The sequence below is a fragment of the Mirounga angustirostris genome, unplaced genomic scaffold (assembly GCF_029215605.1).
Source record: "Mirounga angustirostris isolate CCGP_5_RB_7025 unplaced genomic scaffold, mMirAng1.0.hap1 SCAF_15, whole genome shotgun sequence".
In the NCBI taxonomy this organism is placed as follows: Eukaryota; Metazoa; Chordata; class Mammalia; order Carnivora; family Phocidae; genus Mirounga; species Mirounga angustirostris.
In genome coordinates this window covers 85,897,227-85,916,360 of record NW_026991723.1, presented here as the reverse complement: position 1 = coordinate 85,916,360, position 19,134 = coordinate 85,897,227, and the positions used below count along the sequence as shown (strand labels likewise).

Genomic DNA, 19,134 nt, shown 5'->3' with positions numbered 1-19,134 from the left:
ATTGTCAAAGCACCAATCAAAAAAAAAGGCTGGAGTGGTGATACTGATAACAGACAAAGTAGACCTCAGAACAAGAGATATACCACGGACAAAGAAGGTCATTTCATAATGCTAAAGGACAAAAACAATCAGAATATAACAATCCCAAATGTGCACGCAGCGAGCCATGAGCTCCAGGGTACATGAAGCAAAACACAGCAGAAGTGCAAGGAGAAACAAATCCACATTCATAGGTGGAGATTTCCACACTTCTCTCGTGAGGTGGGCACATGGTGGGACTGCACAATTCAGATTCTGAATAAAACAGATCACGGAGTGGGAAGTGTGATGTCCTACTTGTGTATAGTGATGCTAGAAAGGATATGTGTTGGGAGGGAGATCTTTCAGGATAGAGCCAAATTCTTAAAAGAAGTTAACTCTGGAAAGGTACAGCTGTGAATAATTATTGTATCATTTATCCAAATAAATGAGTTACTACTTATAAAGTGCTTAGGGCAATGCCTAGCAGACAGTTAACTGCTATACAAATAACTATACTAAATAAATCTAGGTTTTTCAGTTTTCCTACAATAAACATGTATTACTTATATAGTGGATAATAAAAGCAACCTGTAAAAGACTTCTGGCTCCATTAAAGTCAATAGAAAAAGAGATGCTTTTTCGTTGTTAATGAGATTTGATGGCTAATGATCCAGGGGACTGGGCCCAAGGAAGGAGCCAGAAATGACCTCCAAGAGCCAAGAGGTAGCCTGGCAGACCATGAGAAAAAGGAAATCATAGATGTTCTTGGCAAGGCCCAGTTTGTGGGAGGCCTACTTTAGGGAAGGGATCGGAAAATACCCTTCTCAAACACACAAAGAGGCCATGACCTGATTTTTCTGAGTCAAATCTTTATTTGGCAAACAAAGCTCCTTCCTGATAACGCAGCCACGGAGAGGAGAAACCAGGGACCACCCCTCAAAAGCATCTCCTCCAGAAAAGGAGGAGTCGAGAGTCTCCCTCCTCTGCTGTTGCTTTCATGGTGAGATGGAGATGGCCTGTGGACGAAGGACCACAGGGCAACAAGGCCCCTCCAGGATGTTCCCTCCTCCGGAGTCACAGAGGGGTGACAGGAATTGGGCCCAGGGGCCGGGAACCTCATACCCATGGTCCGCTGGGCGGTCGAGAGCCAGGTAGGAAGGAAGGGCCGTGGAGGACAAGGCTCCAAGGGGCTGCGGTCCTGGATTCCAGCTCCCTGGGGACAGGCAGGGGCTCCAGGCTCTGGCTGAGGCCCAGCTTGGAGTCACAGGCGGGCTCCGCCCCCCACTGAAGCCCAAAACTGGCCCTGCAAGGAGGGGACAGCCACTCACGAGAAGGGGTTGTCACCGCCCCTCAAAATGGGCTGTGATTTGCTCCAAAGTCTTTCCTTTGGTTTCCGGGACACAGGACAAAGTGAAAAGGACACTGAAGATGCAGAAGGTGGAGGCAAGCCAGAAGGCTCCGTAGGGCCTGAGCACCTCCTGGAAAGAGAGGGAAAGGCCGGGTGTGGACATGGCAGAAGGCCGGGAGCCCTCCCGTGATCCCAAGCTGAGGCCCCAGCCTGCCTTGCCCAGGCTCGGGGGAGTGGAGGAGGGTCTGGCCCCGCCTTCCAGAAGCCTGGGCCAAGCACCTACAGGGTGTGGATGTTGCGTGGATGGGGAAGCTGACGCTCACTGAGACACCTGCATCAAGTGACAGCTGGGCCCCCACCCTGGAGGTCTGCTTCCAGGGCCCCCAGACCCACTCTCTACGCTCTGCTTTGGCCCTGTGCTGGGTTCCCTGCCTCGGGAGGAGTCTCTTCTCGGTGCCCGACGGAACGGGTGAGCTCTCAGCAGGTTGAGATGGGGCAGTGTGAGCACACAAGGCACACGGGGCCCACAAGCACGGAGGGAAGAGCGAGCGGTTCCCTTCACTCAGAGCCTGACCGCCCTCCCAGCGCAGGCCCAGTGACCTCCCAGGTGCCAGAACCAAAGCCCCCTCCCTTGTTAGCTCCTCCTCCTCTGGGACCTGTCACTGCCCTTCCCCCAGAAGTTCTTCCCTCAGCCTCTTGGATGCTGTGCACCCCTGGGCCTCTGTTAGGTCCTTTACCATCGCCTCCCTCTGTTGTTGGCCCCCCACAGCTCCCAGCAAGTCATTTCCGTCTCTGAATCTCTGCCCTGGTCTTCCCAGTATGCTGCCCAGGGCAGACCATCTGAGTGGGCCCAGGCCCTGCAGAGAGTCCAGGCCAGCCCCAGGCGTCCTCGCCTCTCGTGGCCTGCCCCGCCTTGCTCTGCCCAGCCTCCTGGTGGTCCGTCCTCTCTCCACTGCCATCCCAGTCCGGTCGGAAAGGGCACCCTGTCTACCTCACTGCTGTCTCTGGCTCCTTGAGCAGGCCTGGCCATGGTATGTCCCAGGAGACGTGGAAGGGAATGAATGCCTGAACAGGGGGCCTATCTGCTCCAGAAACCTCCTTCCCTATCGGTTGGGGAGCCCCTGAGGCAGGATCCGGGTCTGTGTCAGGTCATCCGTGACCAGTCATTAAAATGAACTGATGCTCCCACAACCGTAAGGGGGAGCTGCCGTCACCCTCCTCCATTCTCAGCCAAGGAAGCTGGTTCAGAGGTGAGCAGCCCACCCAAGGTCACACAGTGGGAAGTGGCCAGGGTGGGCGAAGAGCCCAGGCCTGCCAACTCCAAAGCCAGGGTACTTCCCACACAGCCCTATAACCTGGCCCATGTCCCCAGCATCCAATGGCGGAGGCCAGTCTTGCTGTCCTTCTGCCAGGATAGCCTGAAGTCTCCCGAGTGGTCACAGCCTGGGTCCCTCACCTTCCTGGCCTGTCAGGCCTCCCCTCATCCCTGACCAAGATGGCTGGTGTCCCAGGAGGGTGGCTTCAGCCTACATGCGAGGCCACTGACGCTGAGTCTTCCGCAGTAAGAGTAATTCTAAAAAGAGCTCCCCACCGACTATGTGAGGGGGAGGCCCTCTGGGCCCTACACTCACCATGACACTGCTGAACTCCTTCGTCACCAGGAAGGCCATGAACCAGTTAGTGAGGACACACACACCAGTGGCCATGCCCTTGACGTGCAGAGGAAAGATCTCAGACATGAGGAGCCAGGGGATGGGCCCCCAGCCCACGGCGAAGCCTGTGGGAGCAAGACAGGCATCAGAGCCCATGGGGACGGACCCTTGGGCTTGCCACAGCACCCCTGGGCCAACTCCTCGCGGTTTCCAGTCTGGGCCCCCCAGCTCTGAGCCTTCCTCCGCCTCACACGGGTCCCTCCACTGCTTACGCATCAGGCTTTTCTCTGTAGAACGGGGTCACGATGGGGCCTGCTTGGAGGGCTGTTTGGCAGGGTGGGGATTAAGTGAAAGGGGCAGAGAAGGGTTTAGCTCAGTGCCTGGGACATGGTCAGAGCCATAAACGCAGAGGTGGGGACCCATGTGATAGAGAGGCAAGGCCTGGTAGGCCTGGACTTGCTGGGGGCTGCAGGAACCTGGTGGTGACAGGATGTCCCCATGCCCCCCCCAACCTCCCCACGGACCCCTTCCTCACCGGCGATGAAGAGGCACATGCTGCCCACTGCCAACCAGGCCAGCCCCACGCTGGCGCTGACGGGCTCCGTGGAGAGAGGCGTCAAGAGGCCCACGTGTGAGGAGTTGCTGGGGCCGCCCTGGCTCAGCTTGAAGTAGGCACCAAAGGCACTGGTGCTGAACACCATGACCACACCTGCAAGTGGAGGTGGCAGTGGGCAGGGCCCTGGGAGAAGGGGACCGCCGCCCAGGCACGTGGCACTCAGGACTGGAGTCTCAGCGCCGTGTGGCCACAGCAGTGGGGCCTGGCTTTCTCTGGGAGGCCAGACTGGCGGCCCCGGCTTGGACCTTGAACCACAGCGGACTCCGAGAGCCTCCTGGTGGCAGAGCCTCCCCGGCCCGAGGAGCAGGAGGGGTAACTGTGGCAGCAGCTCGGTCTCGACCCCCATGCAGATCATCTCGGGATCCTCACCATGGCCCCCGGTCGCCCCCATTTCAAATGGGGGAAACTGAGGTTCAGAGAGGTGAAGTCGCTTGCCCCAAAAGACCACAGGCTTCTGAGTCACTTCCCCTCCTGGGTCCTCAGTTTCCTTGTCGTAAACTGGGCCCCTGATGGCGCCTGCGTGGAGGCTCGCTGCGAGGGTTCAGGCATGCTACGGTGACGCTGTTGGCGCAGGCCTGGTCTGCAGCGAGCGCTCAGTAAGGGCGCCCATGAATCTCGGCCTTTCCTCAAGGGTGCTTGGTTGGCCTTTCCCTGCTGCCATGCGGTGGCCTCGGCAAAGACCCTCCGGCCTGTGGTGGGGAGCCTGGCCTGCGCCACCCCACTTTCACAGGGCTGAGCCCTGGCCCTGGGGCCTCACCTGACAAGGTCAGGAGCAGCCTCCGCCCAGCTCTGTCCATGATGAGGGCCGCTATGGCTGTGAACAGCACCTGGATGACGCCCACGATGACCGAGGCGAGGCTGCTGTCCTGGGGAGATGGGCCGAGGCGGGTCAGGCAAAGACCCCGGGATTAGGCATCCAGATGAGGCAGGCTGGGGCGGAGGCCTCTTTACCTTGAACTTGGCTTCCTCAAAGATGGTCTCTGCATAGAACATGACAGCATTGATCCCTGACAGCTGCTGGAAGGCCATCAGCGAAATGCCGATGATGAAGGGCTTGTAGATGCCAGGATGCCTCAGCTGGGCCAGGTGGAAGCCCTGCTCAGATAGAGGCCAGTGTCAGTGCTCCTCCCGACCCCCACCTGAGGGGCGCGCTGGCTTCGAGCCACGGTCCTAAAGCCTGGTCGAGCGAATGAGCCTCAGCTTCTTATCACCTGGGCCTCGCGTCCAAGACAGGTCCCCGTGTCATTTCAGCCTCACCATTTGTAAGGTGACAAGATCCTCGCCTCCCCGTGGCCCTTCCTGATTTGCTGGTGGAACCACGAAGAGATCATATGGGCACAAAGCCAGGGGTTCCAGAATCCCACCAGCCCCAGGCCTAGGCCTGAGCCGAGCACCTCTCCTGGCATCGCTGAATCCCTACCACCACCAGGCATGTGCTGGGACTCCCATCTTACAGATGAAGAAAGGAAGGCTTAGGGATGTGAGAGTCACAGAGATGTGTCTTCTCCCCTGCCCTACAACACCTCATTTAAAACTCCAATTCCTCAAGTCTGCACCCGTGTTTCCCTGTAACCCAGCTGGCCTTTTCTCTTTCTGGAACAGTAAGGTCAAGGCTAGGGCCCAGCCAGGTAGTGGGGCTCCAGCAGGCTTTTGCTTGCTCCACCACTTGTGCCTCCCTTCCCCGTGTGTGTGTGTGTGTGTGTGTGTGCGCGCGCAGCCTTGGGGACAGCCTGTGCTGGCCTCCCCCCACCGCAAAAGGGCCATACCTCGCTGTCTCCTACCCCCCCCACCCCCATCCCGCTCCGGTGCTGGCTCCCAGCCCCTCACCTGGTGCTCAGCCCCGACAGGGGGCTCCTCCCAGACCTGCTCAGAGCCCCACAGGAACTGCATAGCGGCCGTGGCTTCCTGACGCCTCTGCCGGGTCAGCAGGAAGCGTGGGGTCTCAGGCATGTAGCACATGAGCAGCATCATGAAGGACGCAGGCACGCAGCCCAGGACAGCCAGCCAGCGCCACTCCAGGACCCAGCCTGGTTGGGGGTGGGGGGGGTCAGGAATCAGAGCCGGAGTGGGCCACGCTGGATCTTATCAGGGCGGGCCTGCCCTCTTGCCAACCCCAGGGACTCAGCTTCAAGGGTGGGGGCTGCACTACCTCTGTGTGGCTACGCTCGTGTCTGTCACCAATATTGTTGTTACCAACTGGGGTTGATAAATATTGTAGAAACGCTGGTGGGCACATCATGATGCTACATCTGCTCAGTGAATACTTATGTGGCAATTAAAAACAGAATGAGGCACTTGCTCTTTGTCTAAAAGGTAGGGGAGGGAGAATAAATATGCACAGACTCTGGAAGGCCACCAAGAAGCAGGCAAGGTTGGCTCCTCTGGAGAGGAAAGGGGTTGGAGTGGGAGAGACTTTTCATGGAACACCAGTGGATCCGCAGTCACAGAAACTGATCAAAAAGCGTGGTTAGGATGAACTGGAGGGAATTCTGTAGGCATACTGACACCCATGTGTCTGTCCCAAATGTCAGTGTCTGTATTTGGCAGGAACTTTGGCACCCGCAGGGCCCCCAAAGCTGCCAGACTGCCCCCAGGACTCTGAATTAGAGTCTGGATGGTAAGTGGGCAAAAATCTAAGAGCCCAGACCAGGATGTCGCCCCCTGTGAAGAACCAGAGGGCACATACTCTGGGCGCTCTGGGTCTCAGGACATGCCTTGATAATTCTCATTAACAGCCTTGGACTAGGTGGGGTTATTGCTGTTTAAAGACAGGCGAAGTGAGGCTCTCTGGGGCAGTGTGACTAGGCCAAGGTCACACAGCCAGTAAGTGTCCCTGACATGGGACTGTCTGATGTGAAGCTTCTCTCCACCTCAGTTCTGGTGAAAAAATGTCTGCCTCCAGAAGCTTCCTCATGCTGACCCCAGCTCTGCCCCTCGGGTCCCCTGGAACCCTCCTCTGTCACACTGCAAATCCAGTACTGGTATTTCTGAGAGACATGCTTGGGCCTTCCAAGCTCCTGAGCTGAAGAGTTTTAGGGGTGCCCCAGCCCTTGAATCCTTGAATCCTCAGTTTGTCACTGCGCAGTGAGGTACTGACCTAACCGGTCAGCCCCCACCCTCCAGCCCCCTTGGAATGGGCTTCTGCCCTGGGAAGATGAGGACGTCACCTTCTCCAGCTCTCCCTGGAATGTACTCGCAAGACCCACATATCCCAGGGGCTCAGGGAGGTGGTCTGTGTGACAGGCTGTGTGACTCTGGGCAAGTCCCTTGACCTCTCTGAACTTCAGTGTCTACATCTATAAAATGGCCACACAGCCATTAGCGGGGATCAAAAGAGAGACTGTGAAAACTACCTGCTAGATAGGCCAGGAGGATGCCTATGACGACCATCAGTTGCACACAGGAGCCCAGCAGCCCCCTCACTGAGGGGTAGGAGATTTCAGAGATGTAGACCTGTTGGCAGTGAAGAGGAAACTTTACTCAGGGCCGAGAGTTCTTAAAACTGAAAAGCCTCAGCCGTTCACAGTTGAGGAGAGCCTCAGTGGGGGGCTGCTGCATGTCGGGTGAGGCTCTAATTGCAGGTCCCAGGTCAGCAAAGCCCTCCCCATACCTCCCCGCCTCTCCAAGTGAGCAGCAGCGGGTGTTTTAACGGGGATTAAGGATATATACATGGCTTGGGTGTGTGTGTGTGTGTGTGTGTGTGTGTGTTACACAGCTTTTCAAACTTTCATTTCATTGTATGACTACCCTGGATAAAATGCAGGTTCTGATGCAGTAGGTCTAGGGTGGGGCCCAAGATTCTGCCTTTCTTTTTTTATTTAATTCATTTATTTGAGAAAGAGCACGAGTGAGGGAGGGGCAGGCAGAGGGAGAAGCAGGCTCCCCGCTGAGCAGGGAGCTCCATATGGGGCTCCATTCCAGGACCCTGAGATCATGACCTGAGCCAAAAGCAGACGCTTAACCACCTGAGCCACCCGGGTGCCCCCAAGATTCTGCCTTTCTAACTAGCTCCAGATGACACCCAGGTGACTCCAGATGACCAGTGGTGCCCTTGGAGTGAAAGCCAACTCTTTGCCTCAGCTGCTACCATTGACTGCCACTGCTTCCTCAGGGCTCAGGGGCCAGAAAGGTCTGCCCATACTTCTAGGTTATTCTGTACCTTATGCCCATGACTAAGATGGGTGTGTTTTTCTCCAAAACATAAAAACCAAAACCCAAAACATAAAATCCGACTCAGCTGCTGCCTGCTGCCCAGCAAATGCGGGTAAAATGAGATGACCAGGGACGACTCTGAGCCACTCTATTAATCTTGACCAGGTTGGCGTGTGGGTGGTAGACCATCCAAGCCCCGTAGCCAGCAGAACAGTTTACTGGTCACCCTGCAATTTCAGCTGCCAGGGTCCAAGCCCTCCACAAGCCATGCCAGGGTTATATGTGCAGTCTTGCTTAATCCCCACAACCACTGCATGAGGTAAGGCCATTATTCCCATTTTACAGGGGAGGAAACTGAGGCACAGAGAGGTATACTCTACCCCGGTAAGTGACAGACCCGGGATTTCACCTAGGTAGATGGGTCCCAAGTCAGCCTGGACAGTGGTGCATGGGGAGATGGGAAGAGAGAAGAGGGGAAGCAGCTGGAGGACTAGTTCCTGAGGAGCGAAGGGAAACAGCAGAGAGATCAACGGCCTTTGCCGGGAGGACAAACCAGAACAGGATTTTCCTGCTAAACTGTAGTCAGTAGTCTGAATGACAGGGGGAGATCTAAGCCTTACTGTAGGCTTCTGGGACCATCCACAGATGGTACTCATTTGTAGAGCAAAAGAGAGGCCTGGTTAAGTGGCACAGTCCCGGGTGTGAGTAATAGCTTCACCACCGACCAGTTGTGGCTCGACAAAGGGCTTCAGTTTCTGAAGCTCCCTTCATCTGTAAACAAGGATAACAGCAGCTCCTTCCAAGGCCCGTCGCCGGGGGAAGGAAGATAAAGCTGGCGAGGGGCACGGTGCCAGGCACCCAGGAGGCCGCAGCCAGGGAGAACCACGCCCCCGGGTCCGCTCCTTCCCGGTCCCAGGGCGCGAGGCTGGGGGACACTCACCGGGGCTACGAGCGAGGCAATACCGCAGGCCAGGCCGGTTAGGAGGCGGCCCCCGAGCAGCATCCACACGTTCTGGGCCGCGGTGATGACTGCAAAGCCGACCACGAAGGGCACGGTGCAGAGCAGCAGGCTCAGCTTGCGCCCGGCGCGGTCCACGAGCCAGCCGCCCAGCACGCCCCCCGCCGCGGCTCCCAGGGTCACGATGGCCTGGGGGCGGAGCGACCGCAGGTTGGAGCGGGGGCGCCGCACGGCCGCCGCCCAGCCTCGCCCTCAACCCCAGCCCCGGCAGCCTCCGAGAAGAGGGGATGGGGGCCCCGGGCTGGCGGTCGGGGGGAGGGTGACCCCGGCAGGAGAGCCGGGATGCACCCGGCCGAGGGTCTTAGTGCCCGCCCGAAGCCAGGTAAGCGTGGGGGGCCCCCCTCGCGCGTGCGGTGGAGTAGGAGGGGCCCCGGCGGGCTGGAGGGTGAGCCCGAGGCCTCACCCCGAACCAGGAGGCGGCGGCGTCATCGAGGCGCAGGGCTGGGGACGCGGCGCGGCGCAGGCTCGGGATGGCCGGGGAGCTGTAGCCGAGCGCGAAGCCGAAGCTGAGCGGGCCCAGGGCGGCGGCGAAGGCGGCGAGGAAGACCCGGCGGCTGAGGGGAGCGCTGCGGGGACAGGGCAGCGGGTGAGCGGCGCCGGCCTGGGCGCAGCAGGAGGGGCGAGGCCGCGTCCCGGGCCCGGGTCCCCCCACCCGCTCACCTGCCGCCGGGCGGCCCCAGGAGCGGCTGTGTCTCCTCCTGGTCCTCCGGCGTCATGTCCGCAGCCAACGCCTGCTTGGTCAGCTCTGTTGCCTGAACTGCCACGGATCCCGCGAGTGCAGCCGGCACCCGCCTCTCACGGCAGAGCCGGCCAATAGGCGGGGAGGGGCGGCTCTGGGGCGGGATGGGAACGGCCAGTGGAAGCGCCAGGCGGGGTTAGCCTTGCGCTAGGAGCCACCCCCCAAATCAGAGCCGACCAATGGGAGCAAAGAGCCGGTTGGCGAAGCTCACTGGATCCGCCCCCAGAGCCTGGCGAGCCAATGTTTAGGTGGGGCGGAGTTTGTATGTGGGCCTGGAGTAGAACCACCCAATAGGAGTGTGGTGCGTACCCAGAGGCGGGATCAGAAAGCTGCCTCAGGCGGAGCCAGCCAATGAGGGTGGACGGCGGGGATGGCATCTGCTCCTGGAGCCGCCAGGAGCCGCCAGCTTCAACCAATGAGGCTACCAGCAGGACGAACGTGGAGCAGGTTGCGCCGCGCACAGAACTTCTCGCCCCGACTCTGGGCAGTAGCGTCTGCCCTGCCTGGTCGGCTCTGCGGTTCCTGCTCTGCGTTAACCGGTGCCCTGCGTCCGGGGTTCAACGCGCCTGGCCCAGCTCAGCTCACTGACAGCCGCAGGGAGGAATGTCTCCAAGCGACTGTCCTGGGCCGCTCTCTTTCCTCGCGGAACCTGGGCTGCCGGGGGCGGAGGCAAGGCCCTGCGCGCCGCAGCCCATCTCGGTGCGGGTCATAACTCGGAGCCCGCAGATTGCTGACGGCTGCGAGCCGACAACCCCCAGGACCTCGAGGTGCTGAGGACCTGTGTTGGGCAGGGCCCTCATATGTGTGACCGATCGCGGCTTAAATGGTGAGCCCTAGGCTCCCTGTTAAGTTCCACTCACTTCATAGGTCATCTTGACTCTTGAATCTTCATCTTAACACCTGCCGTCTTTGAGTCTCCTGCGGCTATTAATAGCCAGCTTCTTCACTCGAGCACCCAAGTGACTGCTGGAGGTAGGATGATGTCAGGGCTCTGAAGGATCTTGCCATCTGTACCCAACCCTTCTCTGGATGAGGCAGCTGAGGTGGAGTGCTGTGTAATTCTTGAAAGTACCAGGGCTATGAGAGTAAGAGGTTTGGCTTTTAATCCCTCTCTGGGCCTCTGTTTCCTCATCTCTAAGTACGGATGAGATCTACCTTCTGGGAGGGTTTTAAGCAGAGGCAGTGCACACGAAAGATCAAGCACATGTGAAGCACTCAAATGCTAGCCCATATGATTATGAAAGTTGTTTGACCTAGTGCAGGCTCCTGATTGTACTATCTTTAAAGACAGGCAACCAGCCCTCTATGCTTCCACAGCATCTTGTGCTCGAGTTATAAATTCTTATCTGAGCACTTATCACTGCCGTGTGATCACTTGTTTACTTCCCTCTCTCCCTTAATGGATGTGACCTCTTCCTCCACACAGTGGGCCCTTGGTGTTTGCAGAGTGGACGAACGCCTCCAACTCCATTGGCAAACTGCTGCATTTACACAGTGCAGTAACTCAGCTAGGGGGGTAGGCAGAAGGGCTTATGTGGACAGGATGCTCCCGGGAGCCCAGCTAGCACCAGCCCTCTGAGCCACAGGCCCCTACAAACCCGCTCCTGCCTTCTGGCTGGTGGTCTCCCTTCCCAAGGGTGCGGCATTCACTTCTTGGCCTTTGTAAGCAGATATTGCTGCCAGAGCTGCCTCCTATCCCCCTTTTATAAGCTAATCACCATCTATCTGATTAGTAGGTGCCGCTACTACATTCACTCCTCAGATTTGTGACTCTTGTCAAATCATGGGGCAGTTCTGATGCTTCCAATCTCTTTGGAAGAATGTTCTAAATCACCCTTGGTTTTTTTTATTCCAGGCTGAGAAGCAAGAAACGCCAGAAAAAAAAAAAAAAAAAAAAAAAAAAAGATGACAGAACACACAGACAAACTCATAAAGCTTACAAATTAGTTTAACATGAAAAACACCAGTCAGATCCAACTGACACAAGGCACTCAGCCTGACTCTGTATGGTGGACAGGGGAGAGAACAGAGCTCTGGGGTCAGAGAACTCAGAGTTTCAAATCGCTGTCCCTTTCTGAGCCTCAGTTTACTTATCTGAAAAGCAATAATAATAAAATCTAACTCCCAAAACTTTTCACGAGGTTGAGATAGAGCATGCGGTGGATCTTGTGTTTCCCCCAAATACGAAAGGGGCAGAAGGAAACACAGAGGAGGAACGGCAATGCTGAGTACAGCTAGGGCATACCTGGCTATGCCTAGAAAGCACCGTATGCATTACTCTCGCCCTCCTGCCATCTGCTGAAGGGAACCAGGCAGCCTTCACTGGATCCAGCACGTTGGGCTGTTTCTTGCACAAACACCACGCAGGCAGTTGTGCAACAGGCAGACAAGGGAGCTCTCCCCACAGTGTGCAAGGCCCACGAGGAGGTAGGACCCAAACTTCTGTAAAATCTGTCCGATCAAGGTCATGTCAAACACAGCTCTCTGCACTCCCAGGGAAGGCGTGCAGAAGAACCCTCAGGGATGCTTTCACGGGGGAAATGATTTAAAGTTTCTTTTGGTGGGTAATTTAGGCGAAGAGAGCTAATAAAATGGAATCCATTAGACTAAAGCCAAAGGTAAATTACCTTCTTCACACAGATTAAAATTTTTACAGTGTCAGTGAAACTAGGTTTCCCCCTTGGATCTCCTGTGGCCAGAGGCTGACATTTCACGGTTTCATTTGTACTTGGTCAAGCCCACATTTTCTTCTCACTCTGAGGAGGGGGCAACAGAAGGCAAGTGATGACAACAGAAGGACAATCACTTGGTTCACGTGGAAGAGCAAAGCAGACCTGAACATGAGAAGGGAATTTGAGGATGATGATTTTGGTGGCAAGGAGTGACTACTGCCTGACTATATGATTTCAGAGTAACTACGAAACCAAACAAAATAATCTTAAGGCTCTTAACAGGCTTTGTGAGACACGAGGAGGGAGCAGGAGCTTCTAAGAACTAACCATTCAGCTTTTCTCAAAAGTCTATAGGCAGGGACACAGCTGGTTCCAAACTCAGTGAACTGAAACAGCAACAGGGGCCAAATGTGCAGAAAGAAAACTTATTTATAATAAATTTAAAAAGCAATGGCTTTTCTTTATAAAAGAAACACAATATGTGACATAAATCAAAACTGTAATGAAAAAATAATTTTTCCATCAAAGTATATAAAATACAAGAGAAGGTTGCAGTAAATAAGAATGAACATTTTTGATTTATTCAAAGTTTCAATCTAAAACCTCAATGAAATCTACTACCTTTATTACAAGGGGACTGATGGTTCCTGAACAGAAAGAAACAAAGGTCAAGAAAGATGGCACTGGACATTGGAGAGACCCAAACCGGCCAGGTATGCAGAAGGTTTGGTCCAGTAGATCACGGGCGGGCTAAAAGCCACATTTTGTTGAGAAATGCTGTCAGAACTGGTTAAAGAGTATAAACCTCCATAAGAAAATTAAAGATGGCAAACTCGATCCGGACCCTGTTTACTTCAGGTCAATAATGTCTTCATCCGAGGAAGCTGTGAGCTGAAAGGGGCTACTGCCCCACACGGGGCTGCCTTCTCTGTCCGCCACAGGGTCCTGGTCAGAGCCCGTCGAGTGGTAGCGCCCCTCGGGGTTGGCTTCTGGAGCAGAAGGACTTTCCAAGGAGCCCGTGGTGATCCTAGAAGAGAAAAGTCACGTAAGGGATCCCTGGAGAGCACTAGTGACCGGGGCCCCTTCTGTCAGGCAGTTTCCTGCTCATCTGAGCTCATAAAGCCTGTATCCCCTCACCCCCCACCCATTAGTGGGGAAAGGTGGGGACATGTAGGAGTCAGCCCCACAGAGCGTGGAGTCTGCAGTCAGCCAGCCCTACCTCATGGGCTGTTGGGAGTTTTAAAGGCCAAAGGTGACACATAGGAGGTGTTTGAGGTATTTTTTACCTTTCTAAAGGGCAAATCGGGATAATGTCACTCTCTGCCTAAAACCCTCCTGGGTTGGGGCTCCCTGTGGCCTGAGGATAAGGCTGAAACTCCTACCCACAGGACCACAGACCACAGGATCTGGCCCTGGGGACCCTTCTGCCTCCTCCCAGCCCAACCTACCCCCTTGATTTTTCTCTTGTACTCAGGACACTCTCTTGATAGCTGCAAAACCAATTTGACCAAGTTCAGGGGGTTCATTCATTCAACAAGTACTCATTTGGCCTGTGAAAGCCCCCGGCCCAGCCTTTGGACGCTCAACAGGCCATGCCTTTCAGAGCCTTTGCCCCTGCGGTTCCCCTTGTTCCTTCTAATTCAATCAAAGCTTGGCTCAATGCCACTTCCTCAGAGAAGCCCTCTTGACACCCCCTTCCCAAAGTAGAACTTCTACCCACGCCCCCCCCCAACTCTTACCTTTTTAAAAATTTCCTTACAGCACTTGTCACTACTGGAAACGATTTAATTTGCTTAATTGTTTACAGGTGTATGGTCTGGGTCTCCACACTAGAATGTAAAGTCCACAAAGGCAGGACTTGCCACACAGAAGGGGCTCGGTTTGTGGGATTAAAGCATCTGTGAGTGCTGCCCCCTCTCGGCCAGGCTAATGCTTACTGGGTCTGTGGACCTGGCTCAGCCTTTCCTGGTGTTTGAGACCCTCCCTGCTCCAGGTGGGGGTGGCTGGCACTGCTCATTCCTGTGCATCACCTGCCACCCCGGAATGCTGCAATTCCTAGAGTGTTTTGTTGGCCTTCCCCCCTGGCCTGTGGACCCCCTGAGAGTGATCTTCATATCCCCAACATCCAGCTCAGTGCCGGGTGCCCTAAGAATGTGTGTTGAGTGAATTACTGGAGCCTGGACATGCGCCACCTTACCCTCCATACAGGAGCTTGAGGGACATGGAGGCTCTTAGGGGACACATCAGTGGGACTTCACAAACGTTCACTGACATGGGATACTGAACTGCCATCCCAAAAGGCTGTACCTGCTCCCTTCCCACCAGAAGCATTGGAGAGGACCTATTATCTGTTGCTCCTACTGAGCATTTTTATTTAAAAATATCTCTGTCGGGGCGCCTGGGTGGTATAGTCAGTTAAGCATCTGACTCTTGGTTTCGGCTGAGGTCGTGATCTTGGGGTTGTGAGATCCAGCCCCACGTTGGGCTCCATTTTTAGCATGGAGTCTACTTGAGATTCTCTGTTCCTCTCCCTCTGCCCCTCCCACTCATGCTTGCTCTCTCTCTCTCAAATTAATAAATCTTAAAAAAAATCTCTCTCAATCTGGTGAGGGAAAAAAAAGAAAGAAAGAAAGAAAAAGAAAGATAAAAATCCCTTTATGTATTTTTATGAGCATTTGCTGAATCGTAAGTGAGGTTGCCCCCTTGTGCCTGAGCCCCTCCCTGGGCCAGCCTAGGGGTCCTCAGAGAGGAGCTGGATGCTGTCTGCCCGTGGCACCGTCAGTCAGCAGAAAGGGCCTCATGGCAGTGCTGTGACCCAAAGGGCCACCACCCTGAGCAGGGACAGCTGGGGATGGCCTATACCTGTCACTGCTAGTTGATCTTGCTGTCCCTGGCTTCGGGCCTCCTTGGCTTTCTTCTAATTGCTTCCGGGCTTTTGATTTGGGCTTTGGTGCTCCTTCTGACCTGGGTCCAACTTCATCAGAGAGGCCTAGATTATAGGGGAGAAGCACAGGTCAGAGGGTTATTACCACTGGGCTGCCATGGGGATAGAAAATGTCCTTTTTTTTTCTTGGTTGGCTATTGGTGCATTATTGGGATAGAGTCAGGAAGCGTTGATAAATTATATATTTTAAAGTAACTGGTTTTCTTGTTGGTGGAAGTTTTTTTTTCTGATCCTAAAGAATATATATATATAGGAAGGAAGGGAGGGAGGGAGGGAGGAAGGAAACTCAGAACGGTCTAGAGGAGGAGAGAAAAATCCATGATCCTAACACTGGAGACTATAATTCTCCAACTCTGAGGCTCAATTTCAGAAAAGCACAGTGGTCTGTAACACAGCGGCTGGCAGATCAAGCTTTCACAGGGCACAGTGGGTTAAAATAGCAACACGCATACTTTGAAAGCACAATGGAAGGCACCAACTTCTAAGACCGACCGACTTTGCCAGAGTCAAAGCCTGCCCGGTCAGGCGGCCTGCATCCCCGCCCCAGTTGTCAGGAAACAGGACTGCAGGCCAGGGATGCCCTAAGGTGAACTGTCCTTGCAGTTTTAGGCCATGCAGGTCCCAATTAGGTTTCAAACCACTTCTTACTGGTTTAGCACATCATGTCCTTTTTCTCTACTTTGTTTTCACAATTCGGAACAAAAGTCTTTCTAGCAGTCTCGCCTCTGCACGACTATCACAGTACTTCGTGCTTTTCCGGTCTGGTCTCCCATCAGTGTTACCGAGAGAGAAGGATCTACCAAATATCTCACGTCTGTGCCATCCCTACAGACCTGCCCCCAGGGTCTCTGGGCTTCGGGAAGCCATAACTGAACTGCACCACGAATATCAAAAACAGGGTGAATTTAAAATTTCAAGTACACAAATGTAACATATTATCTGAGAACTGGAGGTTGTAAATCCTTCTAGATACTTTCTAGGAAATCCTACATATAGAAATACTTATATTTTAAGAAATTGTGTCAGACTAGATCTACTGTTTTGTAAACTGCCTTTTCTGCTTTTAACCTGGTTTGGGCAGCCTTCCACACCAGACTGACAGACACACAGACTGACACATCGTTGTTGGGGGTAAACCGTACACTATTCCTAGGCGTAGCTGCACTATAATGGTTTATAAAGCCCTTGTTAAAGGGAAAGTTTCTTTCTTAAGTCATTGTTTCCGAGGATGATTAACATCCAAGATGAAACCAGCTGGCCTATTTACAAACAGCAAAAACACAAAAACGGCCCGTCGTTACCCAGCAGTTCCCTGCGTGTCCTGCTGGCTATTTCTTTAATCTCCATGCGGGACAGGGACAGGGAGTGAGTGACGGGAATGGCAGCGATGCCCAGGCCGATGGCTGTGGGCGGGGTGACAGCTTTGGAGACCAGAGGCGACTTCAGAGGTCGTTCGATGCTTCTGCCCACAAGGTTTCTGAGTGGAATCTTGTACAGATTTTTGGATGGAGTTTCGCCTGAAATATAATTGAGAAAAGAACATGAGAACTTTAAGCAAAGTCTGTACTATTTACAAGGGTGACTTCCGGTTCCTCAACCCAGTGAGCAGGAAGGAAGAATTTAGGCTGCATGCTGACCTCCCAGACCCCATTTGGAGCGACAGAGGGATGGTGCCTGATGGCTTTGGTTTTTTTATTTTTATTTTTTTAAAGATTTTATTTATTTATTTGACAGAGAGAGACACAGCGAGAGAGGGAACACAAGCAGGGGGAGTGGGAAAGGGAGAAGCAGGCTGCCCGCTGAGCAGGGAGCCCGATGCGGGGCTCAATCCCAGGACCCCGGGATCATGACCTGAGCCGAAGGCAGACGCTTAACCGACTGAGCCACTCAGGCGCCCCCTGATGGCTTTGGTTTTAAGGGCACTGTTTTCACACGTATATGGCTAAACATGCACCTGCTACGGCGCCGCGTGCCCAGGAGGGGAGAGCACCCAGGAGGGCAGACAGCGGCAGCACCCTGCCTGCTTGGGGTACCCTGTGCTTCCAGGGACGGGAGAAGTAACAACCGATGTGGTGAGCAGCCGGGAAAAGCACGGTGCTCAGAGCAAAGTCGTAACCACAGCAAAGGCCTTTGGGATTCGTGAGCAGATCCAGATGGAGTGAAAGCTGGGTGTGCTCCGTAGGTTTTAGGACTCTGTCCTTCTGGCTATAAAAACCTACCAGATCATTAACATCCCTGAAGGAAAGACACCTTTGCTGTGGCAAGTTGGAATCTCTAGCTCTCAACCCCCTTCTCCCCATGGAAACAGTTCTTTTCATAATGGGCTTTTGTAGTTGTTATCACAGGTTTCTTAAGAATGCAACCAATGCATTCAGAATGCATTTGTTTAAATAGCTTTAAATAGTGACTTCGTTAGGCAGTAGTCACATGTCGATATGTGAGAATGAACTAGAGAAATCAGAATGGAGGGGCGCCTGGGTGGCTCAGTCCATTAAGCATCTGCCTTCCGCCCAGGTCATGATTCCAGGGTCCTGGGATGGAGCCCCGCGTCGGGCTCCCTGCTCAGCAGTGAGTCTCTTTCCCCCTCTCCCTCTGACCCTCTGCCTGCTTGTGCTCTTTCTCTCTCAAATAAATAAATAAAAATCTTAAAAAAAAAAAATCAGAATGGATTGGAGATCTCTATTAATAAGACAGTAAAAATTGCACTTCACCTTCCCCCGCGGAAGAAGGAAACACGGGAGTATCTCGGCCTGGGGGCGTCTGAGGAGAATTATGGGCACTGGCCCCCTTGGAGCTGTGTCCGGACGAGACCTCGTTCACAGCAGTGGTGGCTGTGAAGTATATATCCGACTAGAATGAAAGAGAAAGCATTAGGGAGCTGCGTGGCTTAGAGGCCCTGCACCCATGGCCCTCCCGTCATCACCGCAAAGCCTGCAAGCGATCTCGGCTCGGCCGCTCTGTCCTTGGGGCATGCAGTGCGGTAATGCGCCTGGGCAGCGGGCTTCCAGAGCAAAAGTCCTGCCCGCCACCCCAGACCTTTCCTGGGTATTCAGTTCCCCACACTTCCCCTTATCTGCTTGCTGATTCACAATAGAAAAGAGGCCATTTCCCAACCCAGCGCACACCTGCCTAACAGGAACGTCAGGCACCCGCAGCGTCAGACCTGGAAAGTATCTGGGGTTCAGTCGGGTCCACTTACAGATGGGAACACGGACCATTCATTCACTGGTTCAGCAAACATTCACGCACACCCGCCCTGTGCTGGCTCTGGTGGGAACAGCCGGGGGGTGCTGGAGCCGGCTTGTAACTGATCCACGAGTGCCGATTTTCAGGGATTTTGCAAGTGAAACACAGCCATTATTAAACTTAAATAAATAATATTAAAAACAAAGGTACTGGGCGCCTGGGTGGCTCAGTTGGTTAAGCGACTGCCTTCGGCTCAGGTCATGATCCTGGAGTCCCGGGATCGAGTCCCGCATCGGGCTCCCTGCTCGGCAGGGAGTCTGCTTCTCCCTCTGACCCTCCTCCCTCTCATGCTCTCTGTCTCTCATTCTCTCTCTCTCAAATAAATAAATAAAATCTTTTAAAAAAAAAAACAAAAAAACCCAAAAAAAACCCACAAAGGTACTAAATGTCAGAATTTGACCATTCCTAATTCTTTGACTATGTTTACCATGATCTATGTTCTTGAGGTTATTTACATCAACTTCCACACTGGAAGCTGGACGTCCTGATGGCGGGACTATTTACACCATGGAAATGAGCAGACACTATAGACCAGAGCTGGATTTGTTGTTTTGTTGACCGTCTGGGCTTAATGGGATGGAGAAAATTTCTAATAGTGAAGATTGAAAGCAGAAGTGTGTTGAGGCTAGTGTTGGAAGTGAAAGAAATTTTGGTTTAATGACCGGTTTGTATGAGAGTGAGAAATATTTTAATAGTAGATCACATATCAGATTTCATGAACAGCCA

General features: G+C 54.0%; 2 protein-coding genes across 5 annotated transcripts in view; both read right to left on the bottom strand.

Annotated features, from left to right (window-relative positions):
* Positions 1-852: 852 nt before the first annotated feature.
* SLC2A8 (solute carrier family 2 member 8) lies at positions 853-9,658 on the bottom strand. Of its 4 annotated transcripts, XM_045883165.3 has the most exons (11): positions 9,468-9,618; positions 9,211-9,373; positions 8,730-8,936; positions 6,991-7,090; positions 5,465-5,664; positions 4,589-4,732; positions 4,395-4,503; positions 3,557-3,730; positions 3,001-3,146; positions 1,350-1,499; positions 853-1,234 (listed from the first exon to the last, which is right to left on the bottom strand). In XM_045883165.3, the coding sequence occupies exons 1-10, from the start codon at positions 9,521-9,523 to the stop codon at positions 1,362-1,364; spliced, it is 1,437 nt and encodes a 478-aa protein (XP_045739121.1). In that variant the 5' UTR covers positions 9,524-9,618; the 3' UTR covers positions 853-1,234; positions 1,350-1,361. The 4 variants fall into 4 exon arrangements, with proteins under 4 accessions (XP_045739121.1, XP_045739120.1, XP_064435867.1 ...); XM_045883164.3 differs by having other exon boundaries at positions 853-1,499; positions 9,468-9,658; XM_064579797.1 differs by lacking the exon at positions 3,001-3,146 and having other exon boundaries at positions 853-1,499.
* Positions 9,659-12,826: 3,168 nt separating this feature from the next.
* Positions 12,827-19,134, bottom strand: part of GARNL3 (GTPase activating Rap/RanGAP domain like 3) — a 142,502-nt gene continuing 136,194 nt past the window's right edge. Inside the window, exons 27-30 of the mRNA XM_045883163.3 lie at positions 17,874-18,012; positions 16,464-16,679; positions 15,081-15,207; positions 12,827-13,245 (exon numbers count right to left, since the gene is read on the bottom strand). Of these exons, the coding sequence (XP_045739119.3) occupies positions 13,068-13,245; positions 15,081-15,207; positions 16,464-16,679; positions 17,874-18,012 (660 nt within the window). The 3' untranslated portion in view covers positions 12,827-13,067. The remainder of the gene's footprint in view (positions 13,246-15,080; positions 15,208-16,463; positions 16,680-17,873; positions 18,013-19,134) is intronic.

Coding starts and splice junctions, on each gene's coding strand:
- SLC2A8 (XM_045883164.3), bottom strand. CDS start 9,523: ATGACGCCGGAGGACCAGGAGGAGACACAGCCGCTCCTGGGGCCGCCC. Junction 3,147..3,556: donor CATGTGCCTCTTCATCGCCG/GTGAGGAAGGGG, acceptor TTGCTCCCACAG/GCTTCGCCGTGGGCTGGGGG. Junction 1,500..3,000: donor AGGAGTTCAGCAGTGTCATG/GTGAGTGTAGGG, acceptor CTCTCTTTCCAG/GAGGTGCTCAGGCCCTACGG.